At 34.0% G+C, this 20,762-nt stretch overlaps 1 protein-coding gene across 6 annotated transcripts in view; it reads right to left on the bottom strand.

Moving 5' to 3' along the window:
- Positions 1 to 20,762, bottom strand: part of LOC106869356 (LIM and SH3 domain protein Lasp) — a 153,910-nt gene that overhangs the window by 72,382 nt on the left and 60,766 nt on the right. For all 6 annotated transcript variants that reach the window (XM_052968675.1, XM_052968670.1, XM_052968671.1 and 3 more), the window contains exons 2-3: positions 18,218 to 18,312; positions 444 to 528 (exon numbers count right to left, since the gene is read on the bottom strand). In XM_052968675.1, coding sequence (XP_052824635.1) covers positions 444 to 528; positions 18,218 to 18,312 — 180 coding nt within the window. The remainder of the gene's footprint in view (positions 1 to 443; positions 529 to 18,217; positions 18,313 to 20,762) is intronic.

Raw genomic sequence — 20,762 nt, 5'->3', positions numbered from 1 at the left:
TATGTCATGACCATAAATTTACACAAGAACCATTGGAAACAAATTTCATGTATCTAAAGTATTCTAGAATTCAAAATAAAAACAATAAAAAGAAAATTCATGTATAGCAAAAAAGCAATGTATAGTATCAATTAATATCAACTAATTGATACTATACATTTTATGACCTAAATAAACTATATTAAGAAAGCATAATTTAAAATAGGTTGGTTTGTTTTTTTTTTTGTTCAATAAGAAAAAAATTACCAATTTAGGTCAAATCAATTAATAATTCTATAACTAAAAGCTAAGTTGTGTGTTAAAAAAAAAAAAATAACAACATAGCTGAAAAAGACGCTTTAATATTACATAGATAAGTTTCTTATTAAAAAAAAAAAATTATGAACTAATGTGTTATTCGAAATTAAGATATTTAATTACAAACAATAACTGAACCAACTTACACTGCTTTGAATTTTAGTGTTTGTAGCTATCCTCCTGTTTTCGGGAGTATCGGCAACTGAAGTAAATTTCGTAGTAGGATAGTGCCTGAGAGAAGAACGAAAAGCATAAAAATTATCTGAGAAACATAAGTAAGTTTCTGAAGAAAGCTATGATCTTCAAATCTACAAATTATTCACCTGTTTCAGCCATGAAAATATATTAACCCTCAAACATTCACATCATTCTGTCAAATGTTTATTTATTCACATTGTTTTGAATTAATTACATATCTCACAGCTTTGTGATTTTGAAGATGTGATCACTTATTTTATAGAATAACGTTGTAGGATGCATGTGAGAGGCCAGATCTGGCCAGTTTGAATTACAATAAAATACTTGCCATGCCACCATTTATCTCAAAGCTTCTGCTTGGAAGTTGCTTATTCTATGCCAATAATACTATCACCTACAAGTGGCCATCATATTTTGATTCTGTTTTTTAGTCAAATAAAGCTCTCTGTTTACAGATTTCTGTACTTTGTTAAACCCTGCATGCTTCTTAAAATCCCGCTAAACACACATTTTCATATTTCCTAATCTACAAGAATTCAAACAAAACGTCTGAGTGGCTGAGATCAAAGTGCATTTCACCACAGTTTCTTTGTTCCCTCATTAGTATCAGTAGATACCCCTACTGTTGTTACTCAACATAGGGTTGGCTTTACTAGCCACTGTTCTTGTGATGAACATAGGCCTTATTAAATATTATATTTTGAAAACTTTTGCAATCTAATAGAGAATGAAGACCACTTAACTACACTGATGTTACTGGCTAACAACAAACTCCCTAAACATACCCTGCACCTAATTCCCCTGAGTATCACACCTTTCTAGATTAATTAGAGGAACTGCATGGCATCATAGCTGCCAGTCCTTCCATTCCATAATAAAAAGAAGAGAAAAAACAGCATGCATAAAATGTATGTAAAATTTATTTAGTAGGCCAAACTTTCTAATTCTATTTAATGTTTGTCTGATTGCTTAGATCAGAGCAAAGTCACATACTATTGTTGAGCATCTTCACCTCATTATAACAATTGAATAGAGATACTTAAATTATTACATTTACTTTGGCTAGACATATATAATTGAACTAACCTCTTATTTTGTTTAGTAACTGTATGAAGCTGTAAAATAACACTCAACACAGTATAGTAAACTTCACAAATAATAGCAACCTTAGGGATTTTAAATGCCATTATTCTGAATTTCCTGTTGTTGAATAAGCTTTGTTAGTGTATTTATTATGCAAATAAAAATAGGTACAGTAAATAAGAAATAGAGTTACAATATAACGAACACTACTTTATTACTTGTTAAATACAAAGTTGGGGGTTGGTGAGGTGAAGCTTAAAAAACTGCAAGTGTAAAGAAATCAGCAAATAAACAACAGTTTTCTTCATTCTCTGACATTGTTCAAAAGGTGATGTTAGACTTTGGGTTTTTTTTTTTTACCATTATTCAGGTTATTATTTTGCCCTGACTGGATGATGATGATGATGATGATGAATGTATATGATGATTTTATTCTTTGCAATACACACCACTACCATCATCATCATCATCATCATCATCATCATTTTTATGGCCATTTTTGAATTTACTTTAAATTTTATAACTTAGCAAGAATGATAACAGCAACACACACATTTAAAGGGGGTTCCATGTAGTCTCCAATGACCAAATTCCACTCACTGGTTCATGGTGAAATTCTGGTATAGTAGAAAACATTTATCCAAGATGCTGTACAGTGGAATTAAACTCCAAACCACATTGGTTGTAAATCAAACTTCTTAACCATACACCCATATTTGTGCCCAACTGTTGCAGATAGGTTTCTCAGAAAATGTACAACCTATTGTCAAATAAAGAAAATAAATCTATGTATACAAACTATGTATACAATGCCCTAACTCTTCGAAATGCCAGTGTTTTAATGGTGGCAGCTGATGAAAGATATGTTCCCTATGTGGCCTGTGTGTTTTTCGTACCTTGTTTATCATTTTGTCCAGGTTTTTTTTGCTACGTCCTGTACCCAGATATGCATCTATATGTACATGTAGATGAAGGTATGTACATACATGTACATATATATGCATATACTCATATATTATATGTATACAATCACCCTGGAGCAAAATTAACTCACAACCTATGAACTGAGAGCTTGTTTGGAAGAATTTTGCCATCACTTGATCTCATTCAATTTCTTGTTTTCCTGCCTTCCTTTTTTTACCTGACTGACTGACTCTTTTCATTATCAAACTCATGAGATATGTAGCATTTATTTGCATTTCATGTCCTTGCTCTCCTGAATACTTCAAACAATGCTTTTCATGCTCAAGAACTGGTTTATTATAGTAAATTATACTGCATATCATACACATTCACAAATTTCAAAACAAATTTTTGAATCCTGATTTGAGATCTTTACTCTCTGTGTGCTGTGCATGTGTGGCGTGTGGGGATGTGGAGCATGTGTGTGTGAAGACTGTTGGTAAACAAGGCATTTCTGGTATTAACGTTACTTTCTGAATAAAAATGGAAACTGTAAACAATGTTGTCATACTAGTTAGATATATTGAAGAGAAAAATTTTCTTTTTAAATAAAGAAGAATAAACTCTCCACCCCACCACTACCCCAAATAAAACACATTGTAAAAAACTACAAACTCTCAACAGAATATCTTAACATTTCATAAGGGGATGTATGATTAGATTTTCTATAGAAAATCCAATGACCAGATATTACAAGGAGTAACCACATGCATACACATGAACATAGTGTTAAAGTTTGTTCCACCATGAAAATAGTTATAAACTAAATTAGAATGGCAGCAAAACCTGAAAGTCCAAAGAATCGGCTGTTTATTTGAAAGGAAACCACTAAAACTAGAAGTAGAAAAAAATAACCTATTAAATACTGCTCAGATATTTCTCATGACAAACATCATTTTAAATGTAATGTAAGTGGTCCTTAGCTACAAAGGTTCTAATACAGTTTAGACATCATTAGTGTGAAAACACTTACTTTAGACAGGAGGAGAGGGTCAATGAGTGAAATAATTTATCAAAGACAACCATTTCAATGGCATAATCTCTTAAAAATACACCTGATAGTCATTTCAAAATTATTTTTACATCTCAAATGTTATTCTAGCTGGAGCTATTGACTCAGCATACTTGATAGGAGGAGTTAAACTCAATGTTTTACTAACTTTTATTTAAGCTGTAATAAAAAAAAAAAAAAGGTCTATATTTCTATTAAAATATATTTGCCAATGTGTTTCAATTAATCCTGAAAATAACCAACAATTCATCAGGACTTAGTAAAATAAATTAATTTTGTCATTATTAGGCTGATGTTTCTTGCATTATTAGGTCAGATGTTTCTTATTTCTTTATTGCCCATAAGGGGCTAAACATAGAGGGGACAAACAAGGACAGACAAAGGGATTAAGTCGATCACATCGACCCCAGTGCATAAGTGGTACTTAATTTATCGACCCCGAAAGGATGAAAGGCAAAGTCGACCTCGGCAGAATTTGAACTCAGAACGTAGCAGCAGACGAAATACCGCTAAGCATTTCGCCTGGCGTGCTAACGTTTCTGCCAGCTCGCCGCCTTTTCGGTCAAATGTTTCTATCTAAATATGACATTAAGCACAATGCTTAAAACCAGATTTTGTATGTTAGAAGCAGTAGCAGTCTCAAGCAAGTCCATATCAAAAAGGTTAAACCTATCTTCACAATACTTATTTGAGCAAGAGTATATATTTTCTGGAGCAACTGCTTTCTCACTTAAATGTCTTCCCTGTTGTTGATAACCATTCAACTGTGAAACAGATGTTGACCATTTTTGTTCAGAGCTTTTACTCAGGGTACAATACAATGAAGTTATGATCTCATCGGTAACCATATGGCTGTGTGGTAAAGAAGATCCCTTTGCAACCATATAGAATTGGGCAACTGTCTTCCACTATGACCCCAAGTCAACCAAAGCTTTGTGAGTGAATTTGGTAGACAGAAATTGTATGGAAAACCATCATATATATATATATATATATATATATATATATATATATATATATATCTGCAGGTGGGGGTGAACTCCTGCCCACCACCATTTGACAACCAGTGCTGGTTTGTTTTTATGTTCTTGTAACTTAGCAGTTTGACAAAGGAGACCAACAGAATAAATACCAGACTTTAAAAACAATAGAATATTAGGGTCAATTTGAATAAACCCTTTAAGTTGGTGCCCCAGCATAGCTGCAGTCCAATAGCCAGAACAAATAAAACGGTAAAGAAGATAAAATGGCTATGTGTACGGTTTATCGAGTACTGATATAGGCAACCAGACACTAGCATTTATTTTATCGAACACCTATACAATATATGGAGGCAGAGTTTCAAGACATTGAAACACTAATGAAGCAAATACTAATGAGTTTAATCCTGGTGTCTTCTTCAACCTAAATTCAATAGGAGCAAGCTCAATTCCCAGTGAAGCAACTTCTAGTTCCTTTCTTAAGACTCAAGTCAAAACTACAGCCAGCAATAGACAGGACTTATTTTCCCTAATCATTATTGATTGTTGACTATGAAATAAGTATTTATTATTTCAAGCTAGTAGAAAACAAAATCTTGCTTTGTTATTTAGTGTTTTTGATTTCTATTTTAGTGACATAAGTCATCCTTCACTGTCATCCCTTCAGGGTCTCTAAAATAAGTAGCAGTAATAAACAAGACACAACGAAGCAAAAAAAAAAAATTTCATTTCTAAGCAAAAAGCATTTTATAGTCCAATGTTGTTGAACACTGCTGTTCTCAGTTAACCAAGTCTATCAGAAAGTTTCAATATACTTAATAGGGGAGAAGCATGACAGTCACAACTTCCCATTATTCTTCTCTAAAAATCTGAAACATTGTAAGAAGTGGGGAAATATATAAATACTACCAAAACTTGCAGGACCAGTAATTCTCAAACATTTTTAGTTCATTTCATCCCCTCCACCTCAATATTCTTGCATTAATCCACTCATTGTCAGCTGATTTAAACAATTACTTGAGATTTCATAATGAAAGAAATTTATAAATGAAGGACCAGTCCTATTTACCTCCAGAAGAAACCAGTGGAATCCAGCACTAACAAACAACAACAGCAAGCTATTTCTAGCCTTCAATACCTACTTTCAGCTATTTGAATCACAGATACAACTTAATGCCAGTAACAGGATAAACCCAACAATCTTTGCTATTCATTATTGAACTCAGCTAGTCACATTCTCTGCAGAAGACTTGAAAGGAGTACCAATAAATCTAATGCCTCTTTAGGAACACCTTCATTTGTAATTCCTCTTTAACACTTTAGCAGTTGAACAGGCTATATCTGGTCAAAGTTTTTGAACAGTTTTATGTTCAAACTAGCAAAATCCAGCTTCTCACACCTGGCCTACAACGTCATGCTAAAAATTAATCACGTCATTGAAATCTCAACACTATTAGATAATGCGAGATTAATTCAAAACAATGTGAATAAATAAGCATTACATTTGACAGAGTAAACTGAATTGTAAAGGGTTAATCAGTCCCAAGTCCCACTAAGGGAGATCACTTTTTAACTTCATTAAAAAAAAAAAAGATGCATTATAAAGCTGATTGATATCTTACCACAAATCACTAATAGCATTTCAACCACCACCAAATAATCTCTCTCTCTCTCTCTCTCTCTGCTACTACAACAATCTCTGCAGCATTTTTTTTTTACGCTATACCCCCATCACTACCACCAAGACTTCACTTAATACATTTTGCCTTTTCTCTTCCACACATCTCTACTAATTTTCTGTTTAAAATCCACACCACCATATTACACAGTTCCCCCCAATTCCCTTTTCCCATAAGCTACCCTTTTATGACATCCATTCACATCCTCATTTTCCCACCAATCACAACATTGCATCAGTTCAAACTCAGTAGTCACCTCATCCAATTAGCCTTCTCCCACCAACGCCTCCACTTTAGAAAAGAAAAAAAAAAGATCAAACCAACACAAAAACATTTAAACCAAACTACATGTAAGTGTGTATCCACCAGTCCATTCAAACCTTAACTAAATATGGATATTACTGAGACGTGTTACCAAAATATGTTTTCAATTTTTACTTTTCCACAATTTTCTTACCATATATACAATGGAAATTAGAACAGTAATGTTTATATCTTATTATTCTAATCTTGGCGCTCTCTCTCTCTCTCTCTCTCTCTCTCTCTCTCATGCAAAGAAAGAGAGAGTGCTTTTCAAACAACTTCCTACATAACTGCTCACATCTTGACCTGTGACATACAAACATACTTTTGTCACAAAAACTGAAGGGGAAAGGACAGAATGAGAGTTTGTAAAACACCTCATATTTAGTTGGGGTTTTTATTTTTTGCGTAGTTTTATTTTTTTTACTCCACATTAGCAGCTAAAAGATAAAATAGGAATCTGAAATCTGATGAAGGACTTCTACTATACTAAGGACTTAATACATTCTTCCAGTCCAATACAAAAAAAGTTTACATTTGCAAATAAAAAAGATAAGTGAAAATTGCTTTAAAGAAAAGTGAGACAAAATAAAACGAACCGCATATGTCTACCAGCTTAAAAATACATTAAAACTAAACTCTGTCTCGTTAATATACATCAGCTGTGGCAAGCAGAGCAGATCAAGAGGTAAAATCTTGGCGAGTTGAATATACAATCTAGTTTCAATTCCCAGTTGAGGGCCATTTCTCATCACTTATATTGCTCAAAAAGCTTCAGAATGATATAAGCTTGACAGCACTCCAGTTTTTCCCCTTGCTTATCAGTATAGGATTTAATATCGGATTCACAGCAGCCAATACCATGCATGAGATGCCATATATTAATTGGTACCATATATTATTAATATTAGTAGGCAACCATAACTAGATTCTGTTAGAAGAAGAACAACAACAACAATGATTTCAAATTTTGGTACAGGGCCAGAAAATTTTGAGGGGAGATTTTGATTGTGTGACATCTCCAACATCACCCTTCTCTTTCACCTACAATCTGCTCGTCTCTCTCTCTCATCCTCATTATCCTAACTCTTGATTTTGAGGTATATACTTAAGTGTCCACACCAGAACTGCATGTACCTCATGTACTCTAGCTATATTCCCACTGGCCATTTGGTATTAACATCCATCACTCACTCACACTATAAATCCACCTCTTGCTATCCATCATTCTCTCATCCCTAATCTCTTTAGTATTGGTGCCACAATAAAAGATACCCACTTTACTCTGCTGAGGGATGTGAAAACCCTTTGGTCTTGTTTAAGAACCTAACAACCTTCATTACAATGGTGCCACAAAAAAATACACCCAGTGCACTCTGTAAAGAGATTAATACTAGAAAAGGCATCTAGCCATAGAAACTAGACCAGAAATGAATCTTGGCCCATAATGGAGAACAGAAATGACCAGCCCAATCCATGACAGCATGGAAAGCAAACATATGATAACGATGATGATTTATAAATCTAACATTCCAAGTATTTGCTCTTTGATTTTACACTAACAGTGTCTCTCTCTTCCTCATTCTCAGACAAAGAACATGGGTCCAAAAACTAAGTTCCACTACAGTGCAGAGGGATGGCTAATTATTACTGGCACAAACCATTTCTAGGACTACATTTGTATTCATGTTTTTTTTTTTAAAGGCAATGAAGGATAAGGAAGACATTTTAACCTTGTAGGAGACAACCTCTTTAGTGGCAGTAGTATGATAAAATGTACTTGGCCCATGCTGTAAAAAAAACTGTGCCAAGAAGGAAGACACAAACAAAGCGTAGAAGAGACTCTTTGACTCAGTTGCAGACAACTGCTCAAGTGCAACAAAGATGTGCAGTTTTCTCTTTCCATGTGTGGTAGATGACAAAGGACTGTGATGAGCAATAAGATACTGTAAGATCTGTCCAATCCCTGCCAGCATGGAAAAGGGGGTTCTGATTCACCAGGTTTTTCAAACAATTTTATGAAAATATTAGTTTTATCAGAACTGGGTATTTTATCAGTCCTCAAAGGAATGCAAGTCCTATGTGGCGCTGTTGCTTATTGAAGTGTAAATGAAAAAAAAGCCTGCTCTACAAACAAAGCTCTTTTTATGTAATACATAGGATAGAGTTGATGTTTGATAAAATAGGTTATGGACTCTGAGTCATAAAGTAAAAATTAAGAAACAAAAAGTGAACAAATCATTCAATATAGCCTTCTACCATCTGTATAAACTTAATGTTAAGTTAACAAAAGAAACTCCTTTCAGCTACTTGTCTAGAATCCCCATGAAATTACATCCTATCATTTTAAAAAAAAGGAAGTATATATCATATATTGTAATTCTAAATACGCTATAGAAGAAATATGAGAAAGTCATGGATGGAGTGTCTTTGATCACTGCTCACCTCTGTTAGGCTGACCTGCAGCTAATCAAAAACATTTCCAAGTAGACTTCAAAGGGTTAAAAAGGAACAGATGAAGGATACCCAATTAAATTGGGTAACAATTTCATTCATGTAAATTTCCTGGAAAGACTCACTTTAAAGTTACGAGTCGATTACACACAATGTATCATACAGATAACAAAAGATACATAACTAATGTAACTATATAAAATAGCAAATAGAAACTAGTTTCTCTTTTATCTCTCTGCTACATTCTGAAACTCAAATTATATATCTTCCATGACCATGCTAATCCATATTTGAAAGAAACCCAATTAAGTAAACATAGTGATTTATATCGGTTTCTTTCATCTATAGAATGGTTCTCAAGTCTTGGAAGAGACTTACTTGAGTGTTTAACCTGGTACACACACACACACACACACACACACACACACACACACACACACACACACACACACACACACAATGTGATATTCTGTAAACCTAGATCAATGAAATATCTCATTACAATACTATTTACAAATGGTACCCTTGAACCGTCAAGTGATATGCTGTGCTTGAGAAGACCTATTGAGTCAAGTAAAATCAAAATTAAAATCGTAGTCGTAGCCAATACCAGTACTGGTGGCACGTAATAAGCATCATTCAAGTGTGGGTCAGTGCCAGTGCCGCCTGACTGGCTCCCCATGCCGGTGGAATGTAAAAAGCACCATCAAAACATGGTCAATGCCAGTGCCCTCAGCTGACTCCTGTGCTGGTGGCACATAAAAAGCACCATCCGAACGTCATCAATGCCAGTGCTGGCTGACTGGCTCTTGTGCCGGTGGCACATTAAAAGCACTCACTACACTCAGAGTGGTTGGAATTAGGAAGGGTATCCAGCTGTAGAAACCTTGCCAGATCAGATTGGAGCCTGGTGCAGCCAACTGGCTTGGAGCCTGGTGCAGCCAACTGGCTTGGAGCCTGGTGCAGCCAGTCCTCAGTCAAACCATCCAACCCATGCCAGCATGGAAAACGGACATTAAATGATGATGATTCACAGACTCTGAACTGCTAAGTTATATCAGGACAAACTACCTACAAAATTAATCTGCTCAATACAAATTGAGCAAAATGCAGAACTTGTACTGAGGTAAAGGTGAGTAACTACATGTTTGAACACTCAGTGGCCTACTCTATAACAGGCAAAGAAATGTTTTATTAATTTAGTAATTGTATAACCTTGCTTCAGGAAATTTCAAAACTAGAATAAAATAAAATCTTAATTTATTGAAATCTATAATTTAAAGTGAAGTATTTTTTTCTGCTTTAATTTCAGAAAATAGGTTTAATTAAAGCAATGTTTGCAATTTAGTTAATACAAGAAGTCAAAAAGCAAAATCAGCTTTGTTCTGAAATACCTTCATCTGGTAGGAAAAAAGCATTAAAAATAAAGACCTCGTAAATTGCGCACTGTCATTTAACTAATTAAGCACAATTTTGGTTCTGAATACTTCCAATGATTCAGAAATTCCATAAGTACAAAACACACTAATTCTGAATTTCTTGATAATTGCAATTTTAATAGACAACGAAACCAACAATTAAAACCAGTGATAATTTGGGAATAAATAAGTGTGTTAGGAAGAGCATCCATCCATAGAAACCATTAAAAACACACACACAAGATGTGGTAGTCTTATGCATGAAGACACTAATGTTGAATAAAAACTGGCTTTGACTGCGGTGACCTGTCCAACCCATGCCAGCATGGAAAACAGGAATAAAATGACAATGAAACAAGAGCAGTAATCATCTAAATTCTGCAAGGTTGTTTTCTTTAATAATGAATAAATAAATAAAACTTGTAGCATAGATTGTTTCATGAAGCCTAAAAGCTATAAAAAATAATTCCATCTCAGACAATTGGCTCCTGAGGTGTTTACCATACATTAATAATTATGCTATAATTTGATCAAAATAACAGCATAAGTTGCCTTACCGAAAAGAAGTGATGAGCCATTTAAAATGCCAAATAATAATTACACACGATTAATTCTTAACGAAGCAAGTTAAATAAACAGCATTAGATATCTACCTATAAACCGATTCCAAAAGCATGATAATCACAAGTTTAAAAAATACTTAACGTAATATGCAATAACTCCAAAGGAAACCTATTAAATCATTAAAGAAAAAAACCCAAGTAAATAACTGGCTTACTAGCTTACCAAGAGTTATCATTTACAGTCGAAACTTTAAAATAGAGGCATTTCGTCCATCTTTGTTCTGAGTTTAAATTCTGTCAAGCTGAACTTTGTTTTTCATCTATTTGAGATCGATAAAATAAGTACCAGTTGAATAATGGGGCCAAAGTAATCAACTAATCCCATCCCCCGAAATTGCTGGCCTTGTACCAAAATTTGAAACCATTATATAGAGCTGTTGCATAATTCTTGTTAGAACTATATTCCAGTAGTGCCAGTATCAAATAACAAAGTCAAAATTATATTTTAGTTAAAAACAAGAAAAGGAATAATTGTTTTCCAGTTATAGTATTTTTCTGAAGAAAATCATTTTCTCTGCAGCTGACATTTTACCAGAAACAAGACAATTTGCTTATTTAAGATATTTCCACCAGACATCATAGAGAATAATTAGACTTATTACAAACAGCAGCAACAACACTCAAATGTCATCCCAATCTGTTCCCAAAGGGTTTCTTAATTCATCCTTGAAACCTATTCTTGCCAACAGACAAATGCTGTTGTAAAGATTCCTGAAGTGGGTAAGGTCAATTTTAACCTATCATGTTCCATTATCATTGTTGCTTTAATGTCCACTTTTCCATCCTCGCATGGGTTGTTCAGAATTAGCTGAGGAGAATTTTTCTACAGGTGGATACCCTTCCTATCACCAAACCTCATCTATTTCCAAATAAGGTAATATTTCCTAACGACCAGACATGTTTCAATGGAAGATTGGAAATGAAAGACACTGCTTGCATGACAGCGACACTCATTTACAACTATCAAGCAATGTCAAGGCAAAGAGGTAGTAACACACACACACACACACACACACACACACACACACACACACACACACACACACACACACACACACACACACACACATATACAAAATGGGCTTCTTTCAGTTTTTGCCTACTAAGTCTATTCAAAAAAACCTTGGTTGGCCTGAGACTATAGGAGAAAATACTTGCCCAGCATGCCACACAGCTGGGACTAAAACTAAAATCACGCAGCTGGGAAACAAACTTCTTACCACACAGCCACACTATAAAGAATTCCTCACAGACATCAATATATGTCACATATTACAAACAGAGGTTTTTAAGATGACTGATGGAGATCATTACACTTCACTGACCAGAAATATGGAGGGAACAAGAATGCTTAGTAAAATTGATGTTACTATGATTAAAGTATCTTGGACAGAAACATAATGCTGCCTAGAGTTGGGTAATAATTCACAACACATGAGAGCTAATGATGAGAATAGCAATTTCTTAATTAGTATGAAATCTTAAGGTTTTAAAGGAAGGAGGATAGGAAATCATGATAATTTCCTATTCTCCACATAGACATTCTCCTATTCTCATGCTTTTCACAAAGATGTTTAGTAAAGTTTAATAGAACTCTGATTTTGCTTTGAATTTACTGCTATGTCACATAGCTTACACAACATACCATGATTAAAACATCTATATTTTAGAAATTATTTTCCACAGTTCTTCCAATAAAGATAAACTTATTGCACATTAATTTAGGAAATTTAATAAAGATTTTTAAAAATAACTATCAATCTTGAAATAATTTTTTAAAAAAAACCTTCCCTCCATATCTTCAAAAATGTTTATATTTTATTCAATCTTTAGAACATTTCGCTACTTGAAAAGGGGTTGTTTAGATTCTTTAAAAGACAATAATAATAATAATAATAATAATAATAACAACAACAACTCTGAGTAGTAAGATAGCAGGAAGAAATTAAATTTTAGGAATTTTTAACATGAGACAACAAAAAAATTGTTTACTTTCTATAGCCAGTTCAGTTTAAGATTCATAGCTTTAATAAAGGATTACAGACTTAAAAGACAAGTTGGTGCTATTTTCTTATCTAAAAAGAGGGAAAATGTGCTTGAAACTAATTTTAAAGGTACCTGATAAGGAAACAACAAAAGATGCCAAAATTTTGGAAATAGAATTAGTTAATGCTCTTTAAAGTCAACAGAATCAATGAAAGTACTGAATGGCATCACCCTGGCAAAACAACAAATGATTAGCAGTGTTTAGAGTGTATTCAAAAAACAGTTATTTTATATTTTTTTTCAACTGACCAAGGCAATTGGGTGTTGGACTACTATTATAGGAGTTCGTCTCCTATCATAGTTGCATTGTTTGTAGGAAAAGTGCTGCAACTTTGAAGGCCAATTCACACACTTGTAAAATAGTTACCAGGAAGAGGTCCAGTCCACTTCAATATGAAACATCTGATCTATAATATTTAGTCATACATTTTTGGTATATCACAATATTTAATTTTAGATGAGGACTCAGCTCTGAGGACAACTTGTCCTACTTTTCCATAGTCCCAACAGTATTTTGGATTTATGAGACTTATTACTATTTATTTACACACATGATGAGCAAATGAGAGCCTTCACATCACGAGTTCTCAACCATTTTTTATCTATGGATCCCTTTGATTACTATTTTATTCTGGTATGCCCCAATAGCCATTTGATGTTGAAAAATTGGTTTTATAGAAACTTCTTTCAAAATTCCTATTTTGTTATTCACACAAACTTGTGTAAGTTAAACTATGTAAAATGTTAGAGAAAGAAACCTAGCTGTTTCTTGCAATAAATACCAATACATACATCTAAATCGAAATTTTTTCAGGGGCCCTTAAAATACTATTGTGGATCCCTAATTTATTATTTTGTTGTGAGGACCCCCAAAAGTCTTATATGGACCACAGTTGAGAACCACTGTTTTACATGATCAATTGAATTGCTAGAAATAACAGCCAAATCTTTCTAAAATGACACCCTACCAACTTGAAAAGAAACAGACACATTTATGCAATGCCTAAGAAAATGACAGGATGGTCATGGCCAGCATGTCTTTGATCATAAGTCTGCTCAGTCAACCCTGTTTTCGAGCTAAACAATAACAACCTAACAACAATGAGGCTTATAATTTTACTCCTCAAATTATCAAAACTAGAACCAGTTTTACTCTACAGAATATTTTGTAGGATGTTCTGTAAAGAATTACAGGGGTAATAGTTGTTTCAAGGGTTAATACCAATTACCATATAAGCATCTGTTGAAGGCATCACCCCAACCCCTGCCAACAATGATGTTTGGCTGGCTATTTCATTCATGCTCAATTAAATTAAACATCAAATTCATATTTACTCAACGTTCTTTTCCAGTTCATTATTTACTGCCAGACACCAGAACCAATTCATATATTTTTTATTAACTCCATCTTCATTCATCTATCAATACAGAATGGTATTTCTAACTAGCTAGTGTGTGAAAATGAAGTTGTGTAGCAGACTCCTGTCACAAATTTGTTTTTATAACCTCAGTACAGACTTAACAAGCAGAACTTATGATCAAAAGCATTCCTGCTTTGAAAACCTCATTTTTTTGTACATCCAGACTTATATTGTCCAATGTATCCTTGCAGTAAAATTGTAGAATATGATTTAAAGGAGATTTGACTACTATTTCTAGCAGGGAAAGCAACTATATTGAGCAAGTTTCAGTAAATATCTCATATCACCAACCATTTCACAGAATCATTGATAACTTTTAAAACTCCCATCACAAAGTTCTAAATTAAAATTTTTTAAATAGGAGTGGCTGTGTGGTAAGTAGCTTGCTTACAAACCACATGGTTCCGGGTTCATTCCCACTGCGTGGCACCTTGGGCAAGTGTCTTCTACTATAGCCTCGGGTCGACCAAAGCCTTATGAGTGGATTTGATAGACAGAAACTGAAAGAAGCCTGTCGTATATATATATGTGTGTGTGTGTGTGTGTGTGTGTGTGTGTGTGTGTGTGTGTGTGTGTGTGTGTGTGTGTGTGTGTGTGTGTGTGTGTGTGTCTCTATATGTTTGTGTGTCTGTGTTTGTCCCCCCAACATTGCTTGACAACCGATGGTGGTGTGTTTACACCCCCATAACTTAGCAGTTCGGCAAGAGACCAATAGAATAAGTAGTAGGCTTACAAAGAATAAGTCCTGGGGTTGATTTGCTCAACTAAAGGCGGTGCTCCAGCATGGCCACAGTCAAATGACTGAAACAAGTAAAAGAGTAAAAAAAAGAGTAATGAGAAAATACAATAAAAAACTTCTTGGTTTAAGAACAATTCTTTCATCCTTTTGTGTCAGCAGTAGTAGTAGTAGTAGCAGCAGCAGCAGCAGCAGCAGTAGTAGTAGTAGTAGTAGTATAACAGCGCATTGCTGCATCCACCATTTGTTGGTGAATCCCTATTCCTGGCAGATGACACCTTTACACCACTCAGGTGACAACCCTCCAAAACCCATGGCTCTGATTGGGTTGTCATTGCTGGTGAGGGTTTTACAAGGTTAGAGTGCAAACCTCTTTTAGTTGCTTTTTATGACTTTTTGACAAGCTGGTCCCCACACAGCATGTGTGTGTGTGTGTGTGTGTGTGTGTGTGTGTGCGTGCTTGTGTGATTACTGCTTTTTAATAGGTAAATTTAAAATAGATTTAATGAAAAATATTTACTGAAACTGATAAAGAACAATAAAAATTCAGTCATATTGATAAAAATCAAATACATTTAAAACTTCAAAATCATTTCAGGTGTTTATCAATCCCTTGGAGAGCCACATAGGACCCCAGAGGCCAATACTGATCACTTTCCTGGCCCCTGATGTACAGACTCCCTTGTTGGCTCATAGGCTGTAGGTTAAACTAAATATAATCCACAGATCAAATGCCCTATATAACACACAGTCTAACCCATGGAAAGATACTTTATTATATGGAGGACAGTGTGACAGTCTGGGCATGTATTTTCTTTCCTCTCTAATCTATTCCCCTGGGTTTACAATAGGAATAATGTAGTGGCTGCCAAAGTGGAGGCAGAGAAGATAAACTTTGTTGGAATACAATAATTACTACTGTTCTTCTGCACTTACTTCTGGTGGTGTGATTAGTATTAACAAGATTACTAATGCTGTTATTATTTTTATGCATGGTGATTTTTGCATTTGTCTAAATTATGTGAATGAAAAGTAGTGTTCTTATGATGTTATGTGCTTGGACATTTGAGGGTAATTTTACATGTGACAGGAACTATGTGGGTTGGGTCTTGTGTAAATGAATGGTGTATCTTGCATGTCCAAGTGCTCATTTATTTTGAGTATTTTAGTTTCATTGTCTTTAAACAATGAAATCTGTCATGGATTATACCGGTTTTGTCTGAGCTCTCAAATCTTCTCATAATAAATTACAAACAACACAAAATAGCATGCTTTGCATCATCACAAGCTGCACACACACACCCCTCCCCCTCACCCCAGCAATATTGTTTAACTGTCAAATGTTCAACTGCTAAAAATTGTACACTGTATTTCATTGTTATTTTTTTACAATTCCTATCCAAATCTACATCTCATTTCTATGCATAAAAACATGTATACAAAAAATAAAATATCTATTAGTTTATTATTATTCTAATCAGAAGGAACATAAAAGTCTATTTTAGCTTGTCTACATGACTGGGCTCTTCACATCATTTTCATTTATTGAACCCTGTGGAAATCAAATATGCCAACAGTAAATAAAGAGATAAAATGAAACAAGCAGAATCTACCATTATTTTATATTGAGTTAATATTTGATAGAGATCTTGCTCTCTACTAAAGAACTAAATGAAGAAAAACAAAATGAAAGAAAAGAAACAAAACATTGACAGGCTCAAGTGAACAAGAGTAAAAATCAACCTTTTGAATTAATACCACACTTATCCAGATAACAAATGTAATAGGAAAGCTAATAGAAAACAGAAGTAGTTTGAATTTTTCAATGAATGAGTTTTCTTCTTCAACACTTCTAAGCATCATCAGCCATGAATTTGAAAGCTATTTTATTATGAAACCATTGCCAGACTTAACTTAATCACACACTGACAACAACATATACATAGTCATGCAGTAACAACAGCACATACACAGGTATGCTGTTCACTTTTGACTCATAAGTCTTTTGAGTTCAAATTTACTGCAGAATTTGTGAAGTTAGAGGCACTCTTAATTCAACACACCAACATTTAGCAAGCTGCTAGAAATAGGAATCAGACCATCTTGGAATAGTGTCTTATCTTATCCAGAGGGAAAGGTATCTAATCTGTTTAATGGATGTATCTCATTTGTTTAATACATGACTATGACCAAAGCTAACAATTAAATTCCCTCAAGACTTAATGGACATTTGTTTTCACTCTTATACCATCATCCTACTTGCTTTAAAGAAATGCTACCAATTTTTCCAAAAGATAGGTATTTTTTTAGAAACAAAGTTATGATTCTTTAAATGCCAAGAAACCACAAAAAAAAAAAAAAACACTATGAAGACTGTTCTATTGGTAACATCTGATCGATAGTAGTTTATATCCGAAAGGCATTCAAGATGAGTAGAAACCAGACTTCAAGAAAAAAAAAGGGGCAGGTATGTTGATAAAAGATGTATTTGAAAGTTGACTAACAAAGCACAAATGAAGAACAAATTTTGTTTTAAATTAAATTACAGTGAAAGGAATATTTTTAAGGATAATAATTATTTGTAAACATTATTTACATTCTTTTCTACTCTAGGCACAAGGCCCAACATTTCTGGGGGAGGGAGCCAGTCGATTAGACCGACCCCAGTAAGCAACTGGTACTTAATTTATTGACCACAAAAGGATGAAAGGCAAAGTCAACCTTTATCTACCATATCACTTATTAGGATTTGGTCAGCCCAGAGCTATAGCAGGAGAAATTTATTGAAGGTACCATGCAGTGGGACTGAACCCGGAACCATGTGATCAAGAAGTAAACTCCTTACCACACAGCCACACCTGCACCCATATCATATGTTAGAAGGAAATGTCCAAAAGGGTAAGATATCCTAGCAAGACATACTATCTCTTCTACAAATAAGAGGAACTGGATGATAAAATTGGAAACCTGGGCAAAGATGTTTGTTATAGAATAGAATACTTACGCCACACAAAAAGGTTTTTTGTCATATCCCTTGTAATTCTTCATATTTAAGGTCATTCCACAGACTTCGCATTTGAAGCAACTTTTGTGCCATACCTGAAAAACATCACATTACATTATTATTTTTAAAATAATCATATTAAATAAATTATTCTTTGAAATAATGTACAATTGATGAACAAAAACATACATTGCAGTAACAATTAGAAATAAGTTTTTAATATCGTAAATTATCTGTTATGAATTGTCTGTAAAAAATATTTATAAAATATTTCATCAAATATAATAACAAAATAATAGTAAATTACAAACCATTACTAATCAATCAAACTGATATGTAATGAGATAATTACTTTTTACTTTCCTCCATAATGCTTTTACTATTAACAGCATTACAATTACAAACAAATAAATGCAGGAAAACTTTTATACAGTAAATGTTGTATGATGTGTTCTGACAGTGTTTCGAACTGTACTCACAGACACGTTCATACATAGAGATGAAATATGAAAGCTTATTAAAAAATGCAAAAGACTTACACAAAATACGATGCATAAGTCAATAGGTTCTGAATGCAATATTATCAAGCAATAATTTGGAAATTTTACCGCTGCACTCAATCAACTTGTTTTATGTAGAACAGAATAAAAATTAATTTATATGCAATGGCTGAGTTGTTATGGCAGAGAACCTTTTTCATGTCAGTGGTATAAAATGCACCCAATCCATTCTGTAAAAATGGTTGATGATGAGAAAAGCATCCAGCCATAAAAACAAAGCCAAAAGGGAAAACAAAAGTCATACACAGCAATGGGGATTGCTAATCTCCTTTATTGTGTGAGTCAGGTGATAGAGAAATGAGGCAGACTCATTCAACCCATGCTAGCATGGAAAAACAGACAATGATAATAATGACTTGATAGTGCCTACAAGATAACCACCAAAGGGGCTAGCACTCCATATCCAGTTACCAGGGCTGAAATGTGCCTCTGACTAAGGTATTTAACTGCCAATGACCTACTTAGCTGCATAAAGGTAGCATAGGATCAAAGAGATTCTATAAGTAGCTACGACATTGTATAATTGACAACTGCTTGTTGTATATATATATATGTGTATGTGTTTGTGTCTTTGTGTTCCCTCCAGCTTACCCCTTCACAACCAGTGTTTGTTTGTTTATGTCTTTGTAACTTAGCAGTTCCGTAAAAAAGACTGAAAGAGTAAGTGTCAGACTTAAAAAGTAAGTACTGAATTTGTTCTAGCAAACTGTTTGAGGGGTACCCCAGCATAGCCAGTCCTATGATTGAAACAAGTAATATATTGTTGCTATTATGCAAAAGTGTTGTAAGTCCAAAACGTTGCTTTTTCAGAAAATGAAAAAAATAGTTTCACCATTTCGTTTCTTTTTACATTAGCAACAGTTTCATAACAATTATAGTTTGTTGGGTGCATAAAATAGTAACTCCATGCATGTATGATATTTTCAGTCAGAAATATTTTTGCAAAACTGTAGCATGTAGGACTTTCTACACTTTTGGAAAATGCCAGGCCATTGTACGATATTTTGACAATTTTCATATCTTGGCATCTGAAGCAGCTGGAGATACAATAGTTTGACAAAAAAAAACAAAACAACTATTCCAAGCAAAATTAAATATTGAGAAAAACGTATTTGACCTAATTTGGACATATGACAGTTAATAGCAACCACATGCACACACACACAATTTTCCACCAATATATATTGTTAAAACATGTTCAACCCATGCAAACAAGATATAAATACAAAACATCCTCAACCAAGCAAAAGACTTGTCTAGTACTGGTTCAACATTAATGACACAGAAGTTAATGAAAGGAAGTGTATTATAATACTGCATAGTTTGATTTTTTTTAATAATATTTCAGTACCTCAATTACTGCAATCTACATTAATAGGATTGCTACACAACATGGTAGTATCACAGGCAATAACAGAATCACTGTTTCAGTATGATCCACACTCACGAAGCAATCACAGAATTTCTTTTTGTTTCATTAAATTTGTTTCAAGAATGAGTAATGTGTGAAAGTAAATGGTATGCATGCACACATGTGTGACACAGAGTAAGTAACCTGTTCTAACTAATATAAAGAAAAAAAGAGAGGGTGTGTATGCACGTGCATGCACACACCTACTCTTACTAATGAAAGATATAACAGAAAGAGATGGGGAGTTAAGCAATAAGTCCAAGTGTTTTTATTTTCTTCTTTTCTTTTTAAAAGTGGGGAGCTGCTTAGCTAAATATTTCCCAATGACCAACTCTAACAAAAGAACAGTTAATGAGAATCACAGCAACAGTCTTAGTAAACAATAGGGCAGAGAGTTACAACAGCTGGACAAGCCTATAAAATAATTAGCAAGCCAGTCTGGATGTTCAGTATTTGAATTTCTCTATGTGAGGGTACCCTGTTCATGGTGAAGCTCTCACTGATCCAAGCTGTAGAGTAAGAGCAAACAGCTTAACATGGATTGTATTATTTTCCTATGTTAGAATTAAATATT

This window comes from Octopus bimaculoides, chromosome 6 (assembly GCF_001194135.2).
Source record: "Octopus bimaculoides isolate UCB-OBI-ISO-001 chromosome 6, ASM119413v2, whole genome shotgun sequence".
NCBI lineage: Eukaryota > Metazoa > Mollusca > Cephalopoda > Octopoda > Octopodidae > Octopus > Octopus bimaculoides.
Note: the sequence above shows the minus strand (reverse complement) of the source record. Positions and strands in the feature narration are given on the sequence as shown.